At 35.8% G+C, this 17889-nt stretch overlaps 1 protein-coding gene across 22 annotated transcripts in view; it reads left to right on the forward strand.

The window, feature by feature from the left end:
• Positions 1-17889, forward strand: part of LOC140147961 (uncharacterized) — a 60324-nt gene that overhangs the window by 30993 nt on the left and 11442 nt on the right. For 10 of the 22 annotated variants that reach the window (XM_072169755.1, XM_072169757.1, XM_072169758.1 and 7 more), the window contains exons 7-19: positions 27-50; positions 1925-1975; positions 4420-4575; positions 7297-7453; positions 8649-8730; positions 10051-10137; positions 10817-10852; positions 12344-12388; positions 14046-14126; positions 14709-14786; positions 16506-16553; positions 17163-17195; positions 17679-17711. In XM_072169755.1, the coding sequence (XP_072025856.1) occupies positions 27-50; positions 1925-1975; positions 4420-4575; positions 7297-7453; positions 8649-8730; positions 10051-10137; positions 10817-10852; positions 12344-12388; positions 14046-14126; positions 14709-14786; positions 16506-16553; positions 17163-17195; positions 17679-17711 (911 nt within the window). The remainder of the gene's footprint in view (positions 1-26; positions 51-1924; positions 1976-4419; positions 4576-7296; positions 7454-8648; positions 8731-10050; positions 10138-10816; positions 10853-12343; positions 12389-14045; positions 14127-14708; positions 14787-16505; positions 16554-17162; positions 17196-17678; positions 17712-17889) is intronic. The other 12 variants (XM_072169765.1, XM_072169768.1, XM_072169770.1 and 9 more) reach the window with 9 other exon arrangements.

The raw sequence follows: 17889 nt of genomic DNA on the forward strand, positions 1-17889 counted from the left end.
TGTCATACTAATTATTTTGTCTGCAGAGGGAGTAAGTAATGTCCACAGAGGTAAGTTGATAGCTTTAAAAGGAGGAGGGCAGATCAGGCTGTTCCAGTTGAAATCCATACACCCTCTATGGGAAACATAAATTTAATCTTCCACAAAAGGAGTGTGAATTTCAAAAGGGGTTACCTAAATGAGTGACTCCATTTGAAATGTACACTCCCTTTTTGGGAGATTAAGGTCATGTCTTCTGCAGGGGGTGTATGAATTACAAATGGAACAGCACAATGCTTGAAGAATAAGTAAACACGCTATCAGTGAAATCATGCTCATGTGATGTGAATTGGCTTTAATAATTAACAGTGTGATAGCGGGGAGTATATCCAGTGCAAAGTGGCAAATAATATGCTGGGTTTGTCTAAATTTAGCCGTTAAATTAGCGGTTGCCTTGGTGTAAAATTGGATAGGTAGAACTAGAGCTATTAATAAATTTAGTGCCTAAATTAAGTCAGGCATGAAAACATGACATGAGAATTTGTCACACAGTTGTTGGAAATTATATAATCGACGTGAAATAATTACATATTGATAGTTATTCTTTATTATGACTATTATATTATAAAATATTCTGGTACCGCAAGCAAGTTGTAAATTTTGAAATTGGGTTGACCAAACTTTGGCATGTTCAAGGAAGAGGGAGGAAAAAAGATTTATGTCCTGATGAGGGTAACACATAATTATTGCACAGTCCACAATACATTGTGATAAGTATTTTATGGATTTTACAATTTGCATCAAACACTGTCAAAGTCGCAACCTGTGTATGCATGGAACATGCCTCTGTTGAACTGGACGTGTCACATGAGTTCAAAAGTAGATGTCCAAATCCGTCTTAAGTACTGTGATGATAAGTGCCTACGCTAACTTTCAGTTACAAATGGATGCTTATGAAGCGCAGTGAGCAATTATCATGTGATGGATATGTGAAGATGAACCAGGAAATAATACTGCTATTAACAATGGGATGTTCCAGTTGATATCCATAACCCCCTATGGAAGATGTGATCTTAATCATCCACACAGGGAGTGAATTTCAAATGGGCTTACCTGAATGGGTGACTCTATTTGAAATCTACACCCCCTGTGTAGGAGATTAAGGTCATGTCTTCCATAATGGTGTGACCAAATGGGCTAGTCCAGTTGAAATCCATACACTCACACCAAGAGATTTCAAATGGAGTCATCCATTCAGGTAACCCCGTTTGAAATCTACACTCCCTGTGTGGGATATTAAGGTCATGTCTTCCATAGGGGGTGTATGGATACCAACTGGAATAGCCCAATGTTTCACTCTGCCAGCAAAAATACCCCCAACTAGGAAATTTCTCACCAAATTGTTTTAATACCCTTTGACTTTAAAAATGGCCCAAATCAGATTGATCATGATCAGAAAAACTCTCTCTGAAAAAAAAAAAGTCGAAAAGAAAGAAGGGGAAAACAATATGCAGAACGTTGTTAGGCAGGAAAAACCTCCTATGTGTCATTGGCCAGTGAACATATTTAAAGCAAAAGCTTCTATGTAACTTCTTGTCAGTTTGTTTTAAATATGTTCAAGAGCCACAAGTACGTAAGAGATTTTTCCTTTCCAACAATGATGAAGTGAGTTACTTGCCTGATAAAACAATACCACCTATCACTTCTTTCCATATAGCCCAGCTTGCTTATATAGACTTTCTAGCGCAGCTTGAGCATTTTATTTGAGTCTAGTCCCATCAGCACCCAAGTGTGTCTCCACACGGAGCGACCGTTTTAACAAACAAACAAACTTTTTGGTCATACCTGTGTACAGCCTATTGCTTGAATTCTTGAGTGCTCCCTATTTGTGTTGTGTGTCTTTGTATTAATCTATAATATATATGTATGCATTTGCTTCTCCTAGGTTCATTACAAAGACCTATGCTGCCACAAAGAAGCCCTATGCCCAGAAGAGGTAATGGTTACTATTAACATCAGTCCAGGAGGCACAAGTTCATACAACCGTAGTAATGCAGTGGTGTATTAATGACCTGTTGACTAATATTTATTTGATTGGTGAACTGTGCCTTCTGGAACCATATAGTCTGTCTTTCCATATCAACTTGCCCAGTGGCCCAGTTTGGGCAAGTTTCTGTGCCTCATAACTTGCCCGCCTGCATTTCAACTAAACTGTTTCTTGTCAGATTCCATATATTTTAACACATGGGCAAGTGATAAATGTTTACAGTTTGCCTGGCATGTTTCTAAAATTTCTAAATTCCAAATTTGGGCTCTGTTTGAGTTTTTCCCTTCTGGTTCAGAAACATAATATATTTATTTGCTCATGAAATACATGTTTATGTAATATAGCATAATTTCCTTTCCTAGGCAGGACAGACTATAGTATTACTAAATGCTCATAGTATTAGTAATTTTGCTTGCTTGTATGTATAGATATTCTCTAATTTTTTTTTATCTGGAGTTGCACCAACACTTGTTATTTTGTTTGTCTTAAGTGTTGATCGTATAAAAAGGTAAAGAGCATGTAAAATCTGCCAAAATGTATTAATTTTGGCTGAACATTTAAAGTAAATATGTTTGCAAAAATCTTTTTGTGGTGATATTTTAGCGTAATTTCAGCCTTCAGGAAAAAGAAAGAAAGAAAAAAAAACCGCCCGTCCGACTGACCCCACGTGAAAGGTCTGTCCACCCATATAGCAGGGTTTTTTTTGTCACCTTGAAAAAGATTTTCTTTGCACTTAAGGGCTGGGGTATGAACGTTTGGACAGTATTTATGTTGGGACATTAGAGCACATTAGACATATCGAATTGCATTCTGAATACGAAGAATGTCATTCTGATATCAAATAATTTTGATTTTTTGAAATTCGCAATGCAATACATATTTTATGGCAAATCATTAAAATTGATATTTTTGATATTTAACAGTACTTGAAGTAAACTTTATAAATCTGATGATTTATACTTAAAAGTGTATGTAGGTGGGATGAAAAGCCGACGATCAATTGAAAATTTTGACCTTTCATTATTGAAGATATGGATTTTTTCCCCAAAACACCAAAAAAAAAAAAATTAGGTCTTTTGGGAAAAAATCCATATCTTCAATATGAAAGGTCAAAATTTTCAATTGACCGTCGACTTTTCCTCTCCCTACTACATACACTTTAAAATATATCATTAGATTTATATAATTAACTTCGAGAAATGTTATATATCAAAAATTTGAAAAATATCCAATTTTTATAATTTGTCATAAAATTTGTATTATATTGTGATTTTCAAAAACTGAAAATTATTTGATATCAGAAAGACATGCTTCGTATTCAGAATACAATTCGATAGGTCTGAGGTGCTCTAATGTCCTACAAAAAATACTGTCGAAACGCAATAAACGCTCATTTTAGATCCCTTAATTTTCAGCATACAAATTTTGAAGAAAAATAAGATGTTACTTCTCATCTTAAAAGCTTTCTGGCTTGACTTACATTCTGAGAATTGCCAATACCAAAAACAAGTGAATACAGTCACTTAAAAGTTAACACTTGTAGATCCATGTAAAATGAATTTCATTCTGTATAGTAAAGCTCAATTAGGAGTTGACCCTTGTACGTAGCACACATTGCAGTCAGAAAGTGAGATCCATATAAAATGAACTTCATTCTGTATAGTAAGCTCAATCAGGAGTTAACCCTTGTTGTGAAAGCAAAATATTGCAGGCAGAAAGTGATACTGTATTTTCAACAACTCCTCCTATACCTTTGTACAGGAGCCAACCGTTGTTAATCCGTGATGAATCCACACTTTTACTATAAGCGTATCTGTGACAGCGAGCGAGACTACAGCGTTACTGCGAGTGCGCGCGTAAAATTCGTCATGTTTGGAACCTGTGTGCGTATGCAAGCTTTACTAATTAAATTCAGTATTTTTCAGCGGCTAAACATTGCAGTTTTATTCTGTAGTTTTATCCCAGTTTTATTGCTGATTTTAGCAGAAAAATCATCGAAGTTTTTGGAAGGCTGAGTGGCAATGATTAACTGATATTCCTCATGAAATAATCATGTGAATTATACGATCTTTAGCTTCTTTTCGTTGTTGAAAGGATTCAATCATGTTTCACCGTTGTTCATCACCGTTTAACAACTTCGCGTCCGGTAGCGTCTGCGTGGTTTACTCGCTCGGGCAGCTAAAGCTGCCCTCGCGAAGTAAACCACGCAGACGACGCGGCCGCATCGTTGTTAAACGGTGATGAACAACGGTGAAACATGATTGAATCCCTAATTGAATTGCATGACCCTGAATTAAGCTGAAATGACATAGCATGTGTGGTGTATTTACTTAGGCTTTGATTGTCAGTGGTATGCAATATTTAACACTCTGTAACCCATTTTACCTTCTTAGCACAATCAGGGCTAGGCCATCGGCATAATTCGGATCCCACCCGCCCTGCGTTTGCCCGACAACAAACGACCCCAAGGCTTCATCAGCGACATTGCAGTGTACCTAGTACTCCCAGCTCCCCCGGCTGTAGGCCTAAATTTCCTGAACCTGTACTGCGTGAGTTATACAATGGCATGCAGTGGTTTGAGAATGGATGGAAACAAAATGTTGATTGTGCATGGATGCATGTGGTGATTTTGAAGGCTGAAGCGAAACAAAGGCGTATCTCCAGTACTTGTGTGTATGATTTACCTGTGATATGCAAGGCACTGAATAGAGCATTCACTGTGTATCAGTAAACTCTGGCATGTTGCAGACAATCATATACATGGCAGCTATACAATGGAGATACGTCTTTCTGCTGCTGATCCTTGCAGAAATTCATCAAATGATAGTTCAATGACTTAGCTTGTTGAATGATAATGAATAGAAATGTTATGTTGCACTTTACATGTATTTCTTATTTGGGTGTTGGGGAGAGGGGAACCATCAGAGATATGTGCTCCCTGTGTGGTAACCATGTCTGCATCCAACTGGCTTGCTCATAGAGCACCAAATTTTGCCATCAAACTATGAAAACTTGGGATTTTCAACAGTTTCTGAAGAAAGAAAATATAAATATGACATTCTTTTCTCAAAACATTGTAAAAGAGAATGTGTAAGAGGGGACCCGTACCCAGGTTAATACCTCGTTGAATCTTCCTCTGAGTACATCCACACGGCAGTATCGCAGGCACCTAGGTTTCATTATCATTGAGGTATAGGACTTTTTATTTTTTCGGAGAAGAGCAGGTAGGGCAACTACTTGATTATATTTCTACATGTTCATACTACATACTCTGAAAATTTTAGAAAATTCGTACGAGTCCGTTTTTTTTAAATCACATTTTTGTTCCTAAAATAGGGGTTATAGCGCCCTCAACGGGCACTCTCTCCATAGGGCTACATGTAAAGACCAGTTATAGACAAATGGCCTTAAAATAAAACGGACTCGTGCGAATTTCCTCAAATTTTGCATATGATGTAGATTTAACATCTGGAATGTAATGCAAGTGATGTCGTTGCTGCTCTTCTAAATTCATTTTTGAAATGTCCGCCCCAGACCAAGGTGCAGGAGGTTGACTTAAGTACTGGCTGTCTAGTCAGTATTAAGTTGGAGTTTCTGGCAAGTCAAAAAATTCAGTATCACAGAGAAACCATTCCAGATTTCTATTGCCTCTGCAAAAAAGGATTGGTTCATGATGCTGTATATGGAGTCTTATGTAAAACAAGCTGGTTTTATGCACCCTTCTGCTACTAATTGGTTTTGGCTTGAAATACTTTGCCCAATCAATTGCTAACCCGTAATTTTCTGAAGGGTTTTGTTCTAGTCTTGATTCTTCCTTCTTCTATTGTTTCCCAATTGAGCTGCTGTAACATCTCTGTAACACTTTCGATGTTTGATGAAAATCACCCATCACAAATCTTGCTCCCCTCCTTTGTACTTTTCTCCAGGAGATCTTTATTCTTTATGAAGGGGGAAGCACTTGACCAATTTTTCTGACTCGCTTTGCTCACCCAAAAAAAGCAAATGCAAATCTATTGACATACTAGGTGAGCCTAAGGAGGAACACCCATTGGGTCAAGATTTCCCATTTTCACTGTATCTGAACAGTTTTTCTAGGGATAAAACAATCTGTTTTATTTTGATCCTTTCTTTGATAGATGGAGAGGGGTGGGCCTAACCTACCAAATTTAGCAGATATGTGTGTACAATGTATGGGGTGCATGAACGCATTGCAACTGTTGTATTTAATTATCACCTGCTTGAGATTTTGATGCTAAATTTTGCAGTTTTTTATTGCAGATTTATGGCCATTAGTTGATTTTACTGTAAAGTGCATGCTTTTGTGTTTGAATAAACTTTTTTTTGGCAGTATGTTTGTCATTTGCTTGCATTTGGATGTTTTCTGTGTTTGTTAGTTTTGAATGAATTTGTATTGACTACTTTTTGGAAAGTTATAGCATGAACATTGGAACAAAATTGTTGATAGATTATCAAAAATAAAGAGATCTTTTGCCTTATTTGGAAATTAGGCACATAAAAACAGGAGGTAGACTTTTTTCCTTCCATTACCACCACATGTGATGGAGAAGTCCGAGTTCTCCCATCTATTTCAATGGGAAATAATATGCTCTCATGTTGTTCTTGGTTTACACAAAATATTTTGATATTTTATGCTGTTGTTGAACACCATCTAATTTGTCCTTCTCAAATGACACACAAAAATGGTGAAGTCCAAGGTATCCCACTTTAATTCAATTGGAAAAAGATGCACACTCTCCCGATGAAATGACCTTGATTTTCACAAATATTAATAATCGTGTTAAAAGCATTAGAAGCATGACTGCATAAAACCCAATGACCCAGAGTCCCAAGTTCTCACTGTGTATATATTCAATTTGGAATAATGCATTCTCTTGCTTAAATGTCCTTGATTTTCACAATTGATATTTCAGTTAACAGCATCAGAAATGTCAATTACAAGTGAAGATAGCAATGACTACATAAAACCCAATCATACAGATCTCTAAGTTCTCCCTGTGTAACTCAAGGAAAATAATGCATTGTCTTGCTTTAATGTCAAATAATGCAATCTCTTTTTTAAATGTCCTTTATTTTCACAAATACTGATATTTCTGTTAACAGCATGTGAGACCTCAATTACAAAGTGATGACTTTATCAACTCTACGTCAACTCTCCAATTTCTCCCTGTGTAACTCAATGGGAAATAATGCATTCTCTTGTTTAAATGTCCTTGATTTTCACACACAAATATTGATATTTCATATAACAGCATCTGAGACCTCAATTACAAGTGAAGACAGCGATGACTACATAAAACCTAATGACCCAGAGGAAGAATCAGTAATCAAACAAAATTATAATTTTGGTAGATCAGTTGGCAATGGCTTCAAAAAGGAGGAAGATTTGGGAAGTGGAAGACCTATCAGGTTAGTCACAAGATCAGTGGTAGTTGCTACTGGCTCAAAGAGTTTAAAGCCATAATATGTGACTTGCATAAAATAATTCCTATTTAAATGTTAGTTTTCACTAATCACATTGTCCCTTTTTAAATTTCAAGTCAAACAAATGAGGTAAAACAAAGAAAATTGCTATTTCATTCCAGTGGCTACAATGCGTGTTGACCTATTAGCTCACCCAATTATCGTATTATCATGAATATTGGCACAGCTTCACAAAGCTGGGTCGTTCAAACAAGACGTAAGATGAATAGCGAAATGCACACAGTTTATACGTCAAAACGTAAGACAAATAGTGATATGCACACAGTTTATACGTTACTGATTCAATAACACACATGCACGCTATGTATTTAGCCAATCAAAAAACATTGTATGATAATAATACATGTAGGCCTATATATGATACAATAATAAGATGTATGATATGACATATGAATTAATATGAGTAATGTCAAATCAAGTGAAACATGATATTATGTAATAATTATGAGATAATAATGATATGGAAAAGAGATAGCGGAAAACTAAACAAAAACCATCAAAAAAAAAAAAAAAAAAAAAAAAATGTATTTAGCCATCACTTGATCGGGTATCAGAATAAAACTGGAGATCTCTGGATTTATTATAAAACCTTAAATTTTACAATTAGAGCACTCCAGGCTTAGTCTTTTACATGGTATTTTAGTACACCGTTGGGCAATACAATGCAAAAAGTAGAAATTCAAAAAAAAAAATGAGGGCATTGCTGTGGAGCAAATCACACATTATGGCTTTAAGTTTTAAACATCATTACTTGAGTTTTGATATTTCAATAACAAATCTGACAGAAGGTGTGATCGAACCATACCGCGGAAACATGGCAAGTTGCCTCAGGGGATCGACGCTAAGTCAGGTACCACATGAGCAAACTCAAAAATAGCGCAAACAGCGCGAGCGTACACAAAAGAAACTTCTCGCATAAGATGAGCGATGTCGCCAGGTCTGTATGCTGTACGGTGTCAGCTGAATTCGAGTACGCTTAGAGGGCACAGGCATGGAAAATTCCAATCTGTGTATTAATAATCTAAGGTGTGAACATTAGTTACAATTTACCAGCATACTATGAAAAAGAAAGTAGCCATTGCAATTTCTTGTACTTACTCTGATGATTCCTGTTTTGCAGAAGAGAACCTGATGGTACAAGCTTTCGGGGCAATAAACCATTTGAAGAAAAACAGCACCCACAGATGCCAGAAATACCAACGGTGAGTAGCAGAAGATTCTGTTTATCTTATTGCAGTTGTTTGCCTACATTCCTATTATGCATTTTGGGCTATTCCCTCTTTGGAAGATAAGACTTTAATCTTCTACAAAGGGAGTGTGAATTTCAAATGGTGTTTTATACCTGAATGGGTGACTCCATTTGAAATCTACACCCCCTGTGTAGGAAATTAAGGTCATGTCTTCCAGGTGGGGTGTATGGACTTCAACTGGAATAGCCAAATTCCACAGCAGAAATGGTCTTAAAAGTGAAAATTGGGGGAGGGCAAGACAAATATTTGCCCCACCCACCCTGGCCGTGTAGTGCCGCCACTGTCTCCAACCTCATAGTCAGTATAACTTTCTCAGTGGAACAAAATAAAAGATTATGTGTTGGTTGATATAAGTCTGACATGCATGAATGGAAGGTGTGATTCATCCGCTGTGGTAAAACATTGGATGAAATATATTGTCTCCATCTCATTTAAAATATGAGTTCTCCAGTTAAAGTCATTGGTAATAATGTGTAAAGCATGCAGTTTGGATTGCAGCAGATTGTTAACTATAGCCTGCATTTTGCTTGCTTTTAATAATTGCTGCTGCATGCATGTTGCATTTAAGTTTGCAAACTTGCTTATTGGTAGATTAATCAGGATATGTTTCATAACTGTTAATAAGTTTGCTGTACATCGACCAACTTTTGGTCGCATCTGACATAACATATATGACTTGGTCTCTGTCTGTATGTGAATAGCTGGGTAAGCTGATGTATCAATGAGAAGTCACTAGTATTTCCAGTTTCAAATAGCTACCAGTTGAAGTTAGAAAAATCCCAAAAGTTAGAAATAAAAACACTTGAGCTTCAGTATTATTTGTGCTTTACTCCAGTTTACCACTTAAATAAATAATTTTGTGATAATTAGCCTTTTTGAGATATGGTGGACACAATAGGATGGCGCCTCACGAAATGGGTAAAGTCTTTTGAATTTGCTGGGTTTTATCAATATTGAAGACTGCCCTCCTATTGTGTACACCTATCTCAAAAAGGCTAATAGCTGTGTATGTTGCAGTATGACAAGCTGGTTTTAATCCGACTGTCTGTCTGTGAGAGTATCTGTTATTTTGTAAGAGTGTGTCTGTATGTTTGCATGTCTTTGTTTACGTGATTGGGTGTGTGTGTCTGTCTGTGTATCTGACTTGGGGGAGGGGCACCTTTTGTGGGGGTACTCCACTAGATTTTGTTAATCGGGGGTCGGTGTATGTCTGTCTGTCTGTATGTATATACACAATATCTGCATGCCTTATTATTTGTTATATTCAAACAGTATGACACAGCGGATTATGATGATGATGATTCTGATGGCGATTCGCATGATTATGAGCCACCACCAGAGAAAGTGCCTCCTAATAAAGTGGGTAGTGTTTATTATGTAACCATGACAACAGTTCGTTTGTCAGCATTTTCATCCGTTTTATACTTCTTTAGTATAATTTGATTAAACCTTTAATTTTTGCATTGAATTTTTGTATAATTTTAAGCTAGTAGATTGGGTAACATGATCATTCAGTTCATGTATTTGTTCTTTAATTTATTTGTTTTTCTTAAATGAAAATTCTTCAGTCACCCGTAAATATGTAGATAAGGTCAGACATTGATGAGATACATTTATTACTTTCTAAACTTGAATTTCATACTTTTTTCATTTCAATTTTGTTTGTCATATTTTATATATTGTATAAATGAGTTGACCTCAATGTTTATCAACAAAGGCAAGGGACTGGTAAATCGATATGCTTGAGTGAACCCCGTGCAACCACTACACTGTTCAATAGCCAATTGTGATGTGGCAGGAGTTTTAAAAACACGAGCCCTGAACAAAATATGCGCGCGTATACTGCCAGGCAAAAAACAATGGAAATTGTATTGATGCATGCGCATACTGTCAGGCATTGATGTCAGAAGTCAACTCATCTATAATTTGCATAATTAATTTTAAAAGCTAGTAGATTTAGTCATAGCTAAGTAGTTTGTATTATTTTATTTTGATATATGATTTGCTTCTGATATTAATTTACATGCTGTACATGTAGACACCTCCGGTAGCCGCAAGCAGATCTAAACCCAAAGTAAGTTGGTGTTATTGTGGAATTGGAATTTTGGTGTTATCCTATTTGCAATCTCAATATATCAAGTAGAAAACATGTTTAGTTTTTTTCAGAAATACATGTAACCATGACTTCTCACAAGACATATCCTGTGTGGAAGATTAAGATCATGTTTTCCACAGGGGTGTATGGATTTCAACCATAATAGTCCTTTAAAATAGCCCATTGTTAACGGGCATGTGCCAAATTTGACAGTGAAATCCTTCAAATTCAAGGGCTATTCTAGATGAAATCTGAATACGCTGTGGAAGACATGACTTAATTTTAATTTCAAATGGGTTTACCTGAATGGGTGACATTATTTGAAATATATACCCCACACCCAGAAGTGCCAGAAGTGGGCAAGTACAATAGCTACTCTGTGAACATTTGGCACTTTGCACACAGTAAACAGTATTGTACTCATATACACATGGTAGCCGGCAGCTATTGCACTTCCCCACTTCTGGCACTGAGAAGTCGGCAAGTTGCCTCTACTACAGTTGAGATCAGATAAGACACACATTGCTTAGTTGCATCAGTCACAATTGGGTTATAATTTCCTTATTGCTATACTGCACTAGTTATGATATTAATCAGGTCACCAAGGTCTTAAATATCATCATCTGGCATGGCACAGTTCTGTAACCCCAGTATGTTTGTACACTCATAGAATGACCTTTGAACGTGTTGGGTACAAAAACTCATACCCCACAACTAAAGGTCAAATTTTGAGCTGTGCTTTTTATTTGAGGGTTACTGAACTTTGCCACAGGATGAGATAATGTGGGTTTCCTAAACCTATCAATAACATTGCAGGGTATTTCCCAAGTTTAAATTGAGGTTAGGTGAACTTACACAGGGTCAAGGTTGGCAATGACCATTATGTTTTTCTATCATGCAGGGAAGGAACTAACTATCTGCATTGATTTGCATAAATTTTGCATTATTTATTTAGCTTTTATTTATTTATTTATATTATGTAGTTATATTATGTAGTTATATGGTTTCTAGTGGTACAATTAATTTTTCACATGAATAAATAGTGGTATAGTAGAACTAATTATGAATAGTTTGAAAGATATTTTTGATAATAGTCTATATAGCTATCTCCAGTCAGAGTGGAGTTACTTGGTGCATGTACATACTTTTACATGCATGATCAAAATTGGATATTTTCACCCTACATTTATTTCCACACATTTCACATTCCAAGCAACTACCAAAAAAAAAATAGTAAAATGTTTGAATATAGGTCATTATAAGAAAGCTTAGAGTTACAAATTTAAAAACCAGTGAAACAGTCCAAATTTGGCAAAGCACGAAATATTAACCTTGCAAAATGTCCACTTTTATGGTTCCGGTATTAGCTGCATTAATGCTGCTTATGTTTAATTGTGGTTGATATTTGTTATTTCTGTTGCATGCATGTTTCCGTGGTTACCTAACACTTTGCCTACATTGTATGTGAAGAAACTGCCTCCGCCACCTCCAAGCAAATTTAACAAGCCTATGCTGGTTAGTGTGATTTAAACATACATATATATTTAAAATAGATAAAATTACACAAAAAGATTAAATGTTACATGTGCAAGTAAAACTAGTCATTTATCACAGGCTTTTTTTTTCATTTTGATTTAAATTCCTCTTCTTTTACAATTATCATTGTACAAAAGGATGGAAACTTTTCCAAGTTTCAGTATTTTTCTTCTTTGTTCAGGATTTTTCCACACGCTGTCATCACTAAAATGATTTTGGTTTGGGATACAACCAGATGAAGCAATTAGGTCCCTCATTTGAAATTAAATCAGGAAGGGTCAGTCCAACTTGGCTTATGTGGCCAGTATGATGGTTGATAAATGATTGATTTTACTTGCTTTAAACTTTCATACCTCACTGATATTATGCACTTACCGGGAGCCACTATTTCACAGTCCCAGCCATTGTTATAGCCCTACTATAGGGCCTTTTAAACACTCTATATCCGAGAACCGCTAAAACCCACTAAACGCCCCCCTCCAATTTTTCTGTGAAAAATTGACAAAAATGCGAACATTTCCATGACATATCGTGTAGGTAAGCTTAAAACTTGCATCAGTCATGTCAGTCACGATCGCTAAATTGATGGACAGAACCTATTATGACTCAACTCCCATCCATTTCATTGCCTAATTATGGTAGAATTTCACTAATTCCATGCACTTACAGGTGTAATTTTGTTGTATTTCCCACGAAAATATCATTTTCCGTGGGCGCCGCCATCATGTATAGTCGTAAATCCCTCCTTTTAATAGGAGCACCATCGGGAAATTGAACATGATTTTTAAGCTTTTTCACTGGCAATTCACTTCCAATAAACGCCCCCCTTTTGGAAAAATGCAACGCCCCCGGCGTTTATTACAAACAATACGGTATATCCATTAGTTGGCATGCACTCATTTAGAACTCCAAAGATTAAATTCTTGTTACATTCTTGTGCTGCTTAACTCTATATGGACTTTATGGTGGCTAATGGACATATGTCTTTGTGCCGCTGATCCCTGGGCTATCAAAATACAATCCTTAATGCCACATGTAATGGAGATATGGGGCTTTCTGCCACCTATAGCTAGCCATTAAAGTATGACTGAAGTTTGTCATGGTTCTGTGAAATTTCTGCCAATAAGTGACATATGCCAGTGTAGGTGTGGAAGCTAGAATAATTACGTAGACAAAATATAATATAATGCTAACAGTGTCTTTGTACACTTTTGTTTATGTGTACAGTTTGTTTTGTATAGGGCTATTCCAGTTGAAATCCTTACACCACCTATGGTAAACATGACCTTAATCTTCCACACAGGAAGTGTGAATTTCAAATGGGGTTACCTGAATGGGGGACTCCATTTGAAATCTATAGCAACTGTAGGAGATTCAGGTCATGTCTTTCATAGGGGGTGTATGGATTTCAATTGGAATAGCCTTCTGTGTAAGTCATGTTCATTGAGTCCATGAGTAGGACATAATACATACATCATCTTTCAGCAGACCACAATACATGAACATATTTCAGATTAGTCTACTTAATATAAAATGTTTGTTTATTGTAATATGCATGTGAATGATTTGCATCTTGCATGTTTTGTTGTTTCTATGTTCCTACGTGTGCTCCATCTTGCTGTTACCATGGTAACAGATTCAAGATGGAAGACCTGATGTGCTTGGCAAACCCAAACCAACTCCAAGACCACCACCTCAAAATACAAAGCCTAATGCTGTAAGTATGCAAATTACATCTACCTAATGAAGTTTTTGAGCTAAACCAAATCTAAAATGTTGACAAAATGTTGAGCAAAAAATAACAACTCATTATGACAGAACTGAAGCATATTTCAGCTTTGTGACTCGAGGTATGCCACAGAATCAGGAATGAGGCCATGTTGCTGTGATCGCTACAAAGGAATGTCATGTGAACTCCCCCTGTTTTATGCGTACAAATAGATCCATGTAGATCAGACCTTTAAAATAGTCCTGCTTCTTTCTTTTAATACACAGTCAAATAATAAATCTTCAAATTCCCTTAAATAAAAGATTGACTGGGGGGGCTTACTGCACCCTATCTTGCCCACCTGTCAGGTGAATCACAATCATGTTTAGATGGAACAATTAGAGGGCTTTACACCATTTTCTATACATTTTTTGTTTTAGTTGTAGGTATAAGTCAGGGAATCCCAAACCTACTTGTGCAATTCTGCACTTACATCTGTTTCTATGTGATGCATGAATGCTATAGCATCTTGTATGAGAATGATGTCATTATATTGCATGTTTGCATTTGCATATTTATACCTATTTGTAGCCTACACAAAAGCCTGTGATATCTAATAAACCTGGAACCTTTCCTAGACCTGTACCAGTGACTGCAAAACCTGTTTTGGTAAGCACTAATAATCAGATCTGTTTGTTGATATTTAACCATATTGTAGCACTGGTAGCATCTTAATTGGTACCACCTAAAGTAAATTTGATAATTTTGAGTTTTGGGTATGCAATGTTGATCATTGAGCATGTAGAAAGGCAATGTCATCTCTGTCCCTTCTATGTGCTTCATGATCATCATCACTGAGAGCAATTGGACATCTTGTTGTGTCATGATTGTCAAGCAGCCAATCATGTTATTGGTTATCAGTTCGGTGTTCCCACTTGTATATACACTTGATGCATGCCACATAGCTCTGAGCAATTAGAATATTTCCTTTTAATTGTTATATTGTAGTCACCTTATTAACCTTCTATTCAAATTTAGTAGCTGTCTTTATTTAATATCATAGCCACAGACTAATACAGACTATTTTCCAACAGTCAAAGTCCCTGTGCATTGTATGCTGTGAATTCTCGCATATTCATGATGGCCGATCATTCGATCGTTTGTGTCTAACAATCATGCTAGCTTTGCGTGCCTTGCATATACGTGATAAAGCGTTGCATGTCTTCTCGATTATCCATAAAAATACACGGTATGTGTGTAGCAGTTTCACCTATCACATTACATGCAGGGCCGTCGCTAGAGGGGGGTATGGGGGGTGTGACACCCCCCCTATGCACAATTTTGTCGGAAAAATTTGATTGCTGTCGGCAAAATCATGTGACTGTCGGCAAATGTAGTCAAAGGTATGTGTGATTGTCGGCAAATTGTGAGAGCCATAAAACAGATTAATCATGTGTTACGTAATTGAGTTGTTTTAACGTAATAGACCCCCCCCCCCCCACTTTTTAGATTTCTGAGCGCCGTCCTGGGTCAAAAATTTTTGGGTCAACAAATTACCACAAATTTCCGTCGGCAAACCATACTGTACACCCCCCGAATCATATTGGTCTAGCGACGCCCCTGATTACATGCAACCATTGGCCCTCAATATCGGATGATGCTGAGACTTTGACTGTTTGGAGTTTGTCTGTAATCTCTCTAGTCCATGATCATAGCTTTGATTAGTAATCATCATGACTTGTTCTTCTATTATTATTACACCAATAACAACTAATGGCTCAAAGTTCACTTTGAAATTACATTTTACGAGTCTTGCAGTTTCTATGAAATAAAAGGTCAACATATGAATGACTTTGTCATTCATATGTTGACAATGTTAAAAAATGTTAAAAATGTTAAAAAATGTTGATACTTATGAACTCAAAAACTATTTTTTGAGCTGTGACATGCTAGTTTATACTGATGGTGAATTTCTTCTGGAAATATTACATTGGGAACTTACTATGTGTAACGTTAGATACTGTGAATAATAATAAAAGGACCGGTAACTTGCTCAAATTAGCAATTAAAGGTTACTAATTTATAGCGGAGTTCTGTATGAATTGCAGAATAACTTTCACATGTAGTTGAAGTGATCAAGGAATTCATATGAGGGGAATGGTGATTTTGGTGACCACATTCATCCATATTGATATGTTATATGCATATGGAAGCAAAGCACTTTTATCTTTGTACTTGTGTTATCCAAATTGAATAGTATGCCTGAGAAATAATTTGCTGTTTGTACTGATGTGGGTAACAAGAAAACATGGTGAAGAATGTATTCTTCACTTGAAATTCCTTGGTAGTAATGTCTTTTAATCTTATTAACAATTCAATTTCCTTTAGCCAACAAAGAGTAACACTCTGGACTCTAGTAGTGGTGCACTTAGACCGGTTAGTACAAGTTTGATTTTGTAGCTATCGCTAAAGAGAAACAAGTCGCAGAAAGCTACATACATTTGTATGAAGCAATAGAAGCATATTAATCACATCTAAATGTTTATTTATATTTTTAAAATATCCATGCAGTAAAGTTACCAAAAAATATTTATTAATTTTTAAATAACAAATTATTAAGTTTCTTTTCTCCATACTGTGGTGATAGGGCTCTGTAAATGGTGGTGGTGTTAAAATAAATACTTTTGATTTAATAGTTAGTGTTAACACTCACTCAAACCACCATAAATAAAAGTTAAGTTATCTTCATGAAGAAACAAGTTTGCAGAATGCTGTAATAGTTCTGCTAATTATAATAAAGCTAATATTTTGAGATAAAATACCAAGTTAGAAAAGTCTAATTGTGATAGAGTATTGTCCTTCGTATCAATTTCTTTTCTGTATAATTTTTTTAGAAATAGAGCTATGGAAATGGCATTGTTAAAAAAAAATGTCAGTATTGTTTGTTCTTTTTTTTCTGTATTGTTTGTTTTCTGTATGTTTTTAACACTAACAACAAGTATATGTTTGTTTTTCTATGGTTCTTGCTGGGTATATATCGCAAAGAATTTCAGCTCTAGTGGTGCACTTAGACCACCGGTTAGTAGAATAGTTTTATAGCTATCGCTAAAGAGAAACAAGTCGCAGAAACCTACATACATTTGTATGAAGCATTAGCAACATGTTAATCACGTCTAAATGTTTATTTATATTTATTAAGATATCCATTCAGTACAAAATACCAAAATATATTTTGATTTAATAGTTTGTGTTTTGACTCAAGCCACCGGTTAGAAGTTAAGTTATCTCTGAGAGGAAAAAAGTTGAAGAATGCTTTGCTAATTATAACCAATAATATTTTGAGATAAAATACTAAGTTTGAAAAGTGTGATTCGGATAACAGATAATTTTACATATCAGTTTCTCTTCTGCATATAACTTTGTAGAAATAGGGCTCTGTAAATGGTGTCGCAAATTTTTCCCCTTATCTATTGGTTTCTTTTCTTACTTTCATGCATGTTTTTAACACTAACATGTGTATGTTTGTTTTTCTATGTTTCTTGTTGGGTGTATATCACAAAGAATGTTGGCTCTAGTGGTGCACTTAGACCACCGGTTAGTAGAAGTTTAATTTTATAGCCATCGCTAAAGAGAAACAAGTCGCTTAAAGCTATATATGAAGCAATAACAGCATTTTAATTATTTCACTTTTTCGGTTAATGTTGTAAAACATCCAGTTAGTGAGGATGATGAATTATATTAATGTATGCAATAAATAAACTGATTCAGTTAC

The sequence above is a fragment of the Amphiura filiformis genome, chromosome 3 (genome assembly GCF_039555335.1).
Source record: "Amphiura filiformis chromosome 3, Afil_fr2py, whole genome shotgun sequence".
In the NCBI taxonomy this organism is placed as follows: domain Eukaryota; kingdom Metazoa; phylum Echinodermata; class Ophiuroidea; order Amphilepidida; family Amphiuridae; genus Amphiura; species Amphiura filiformis.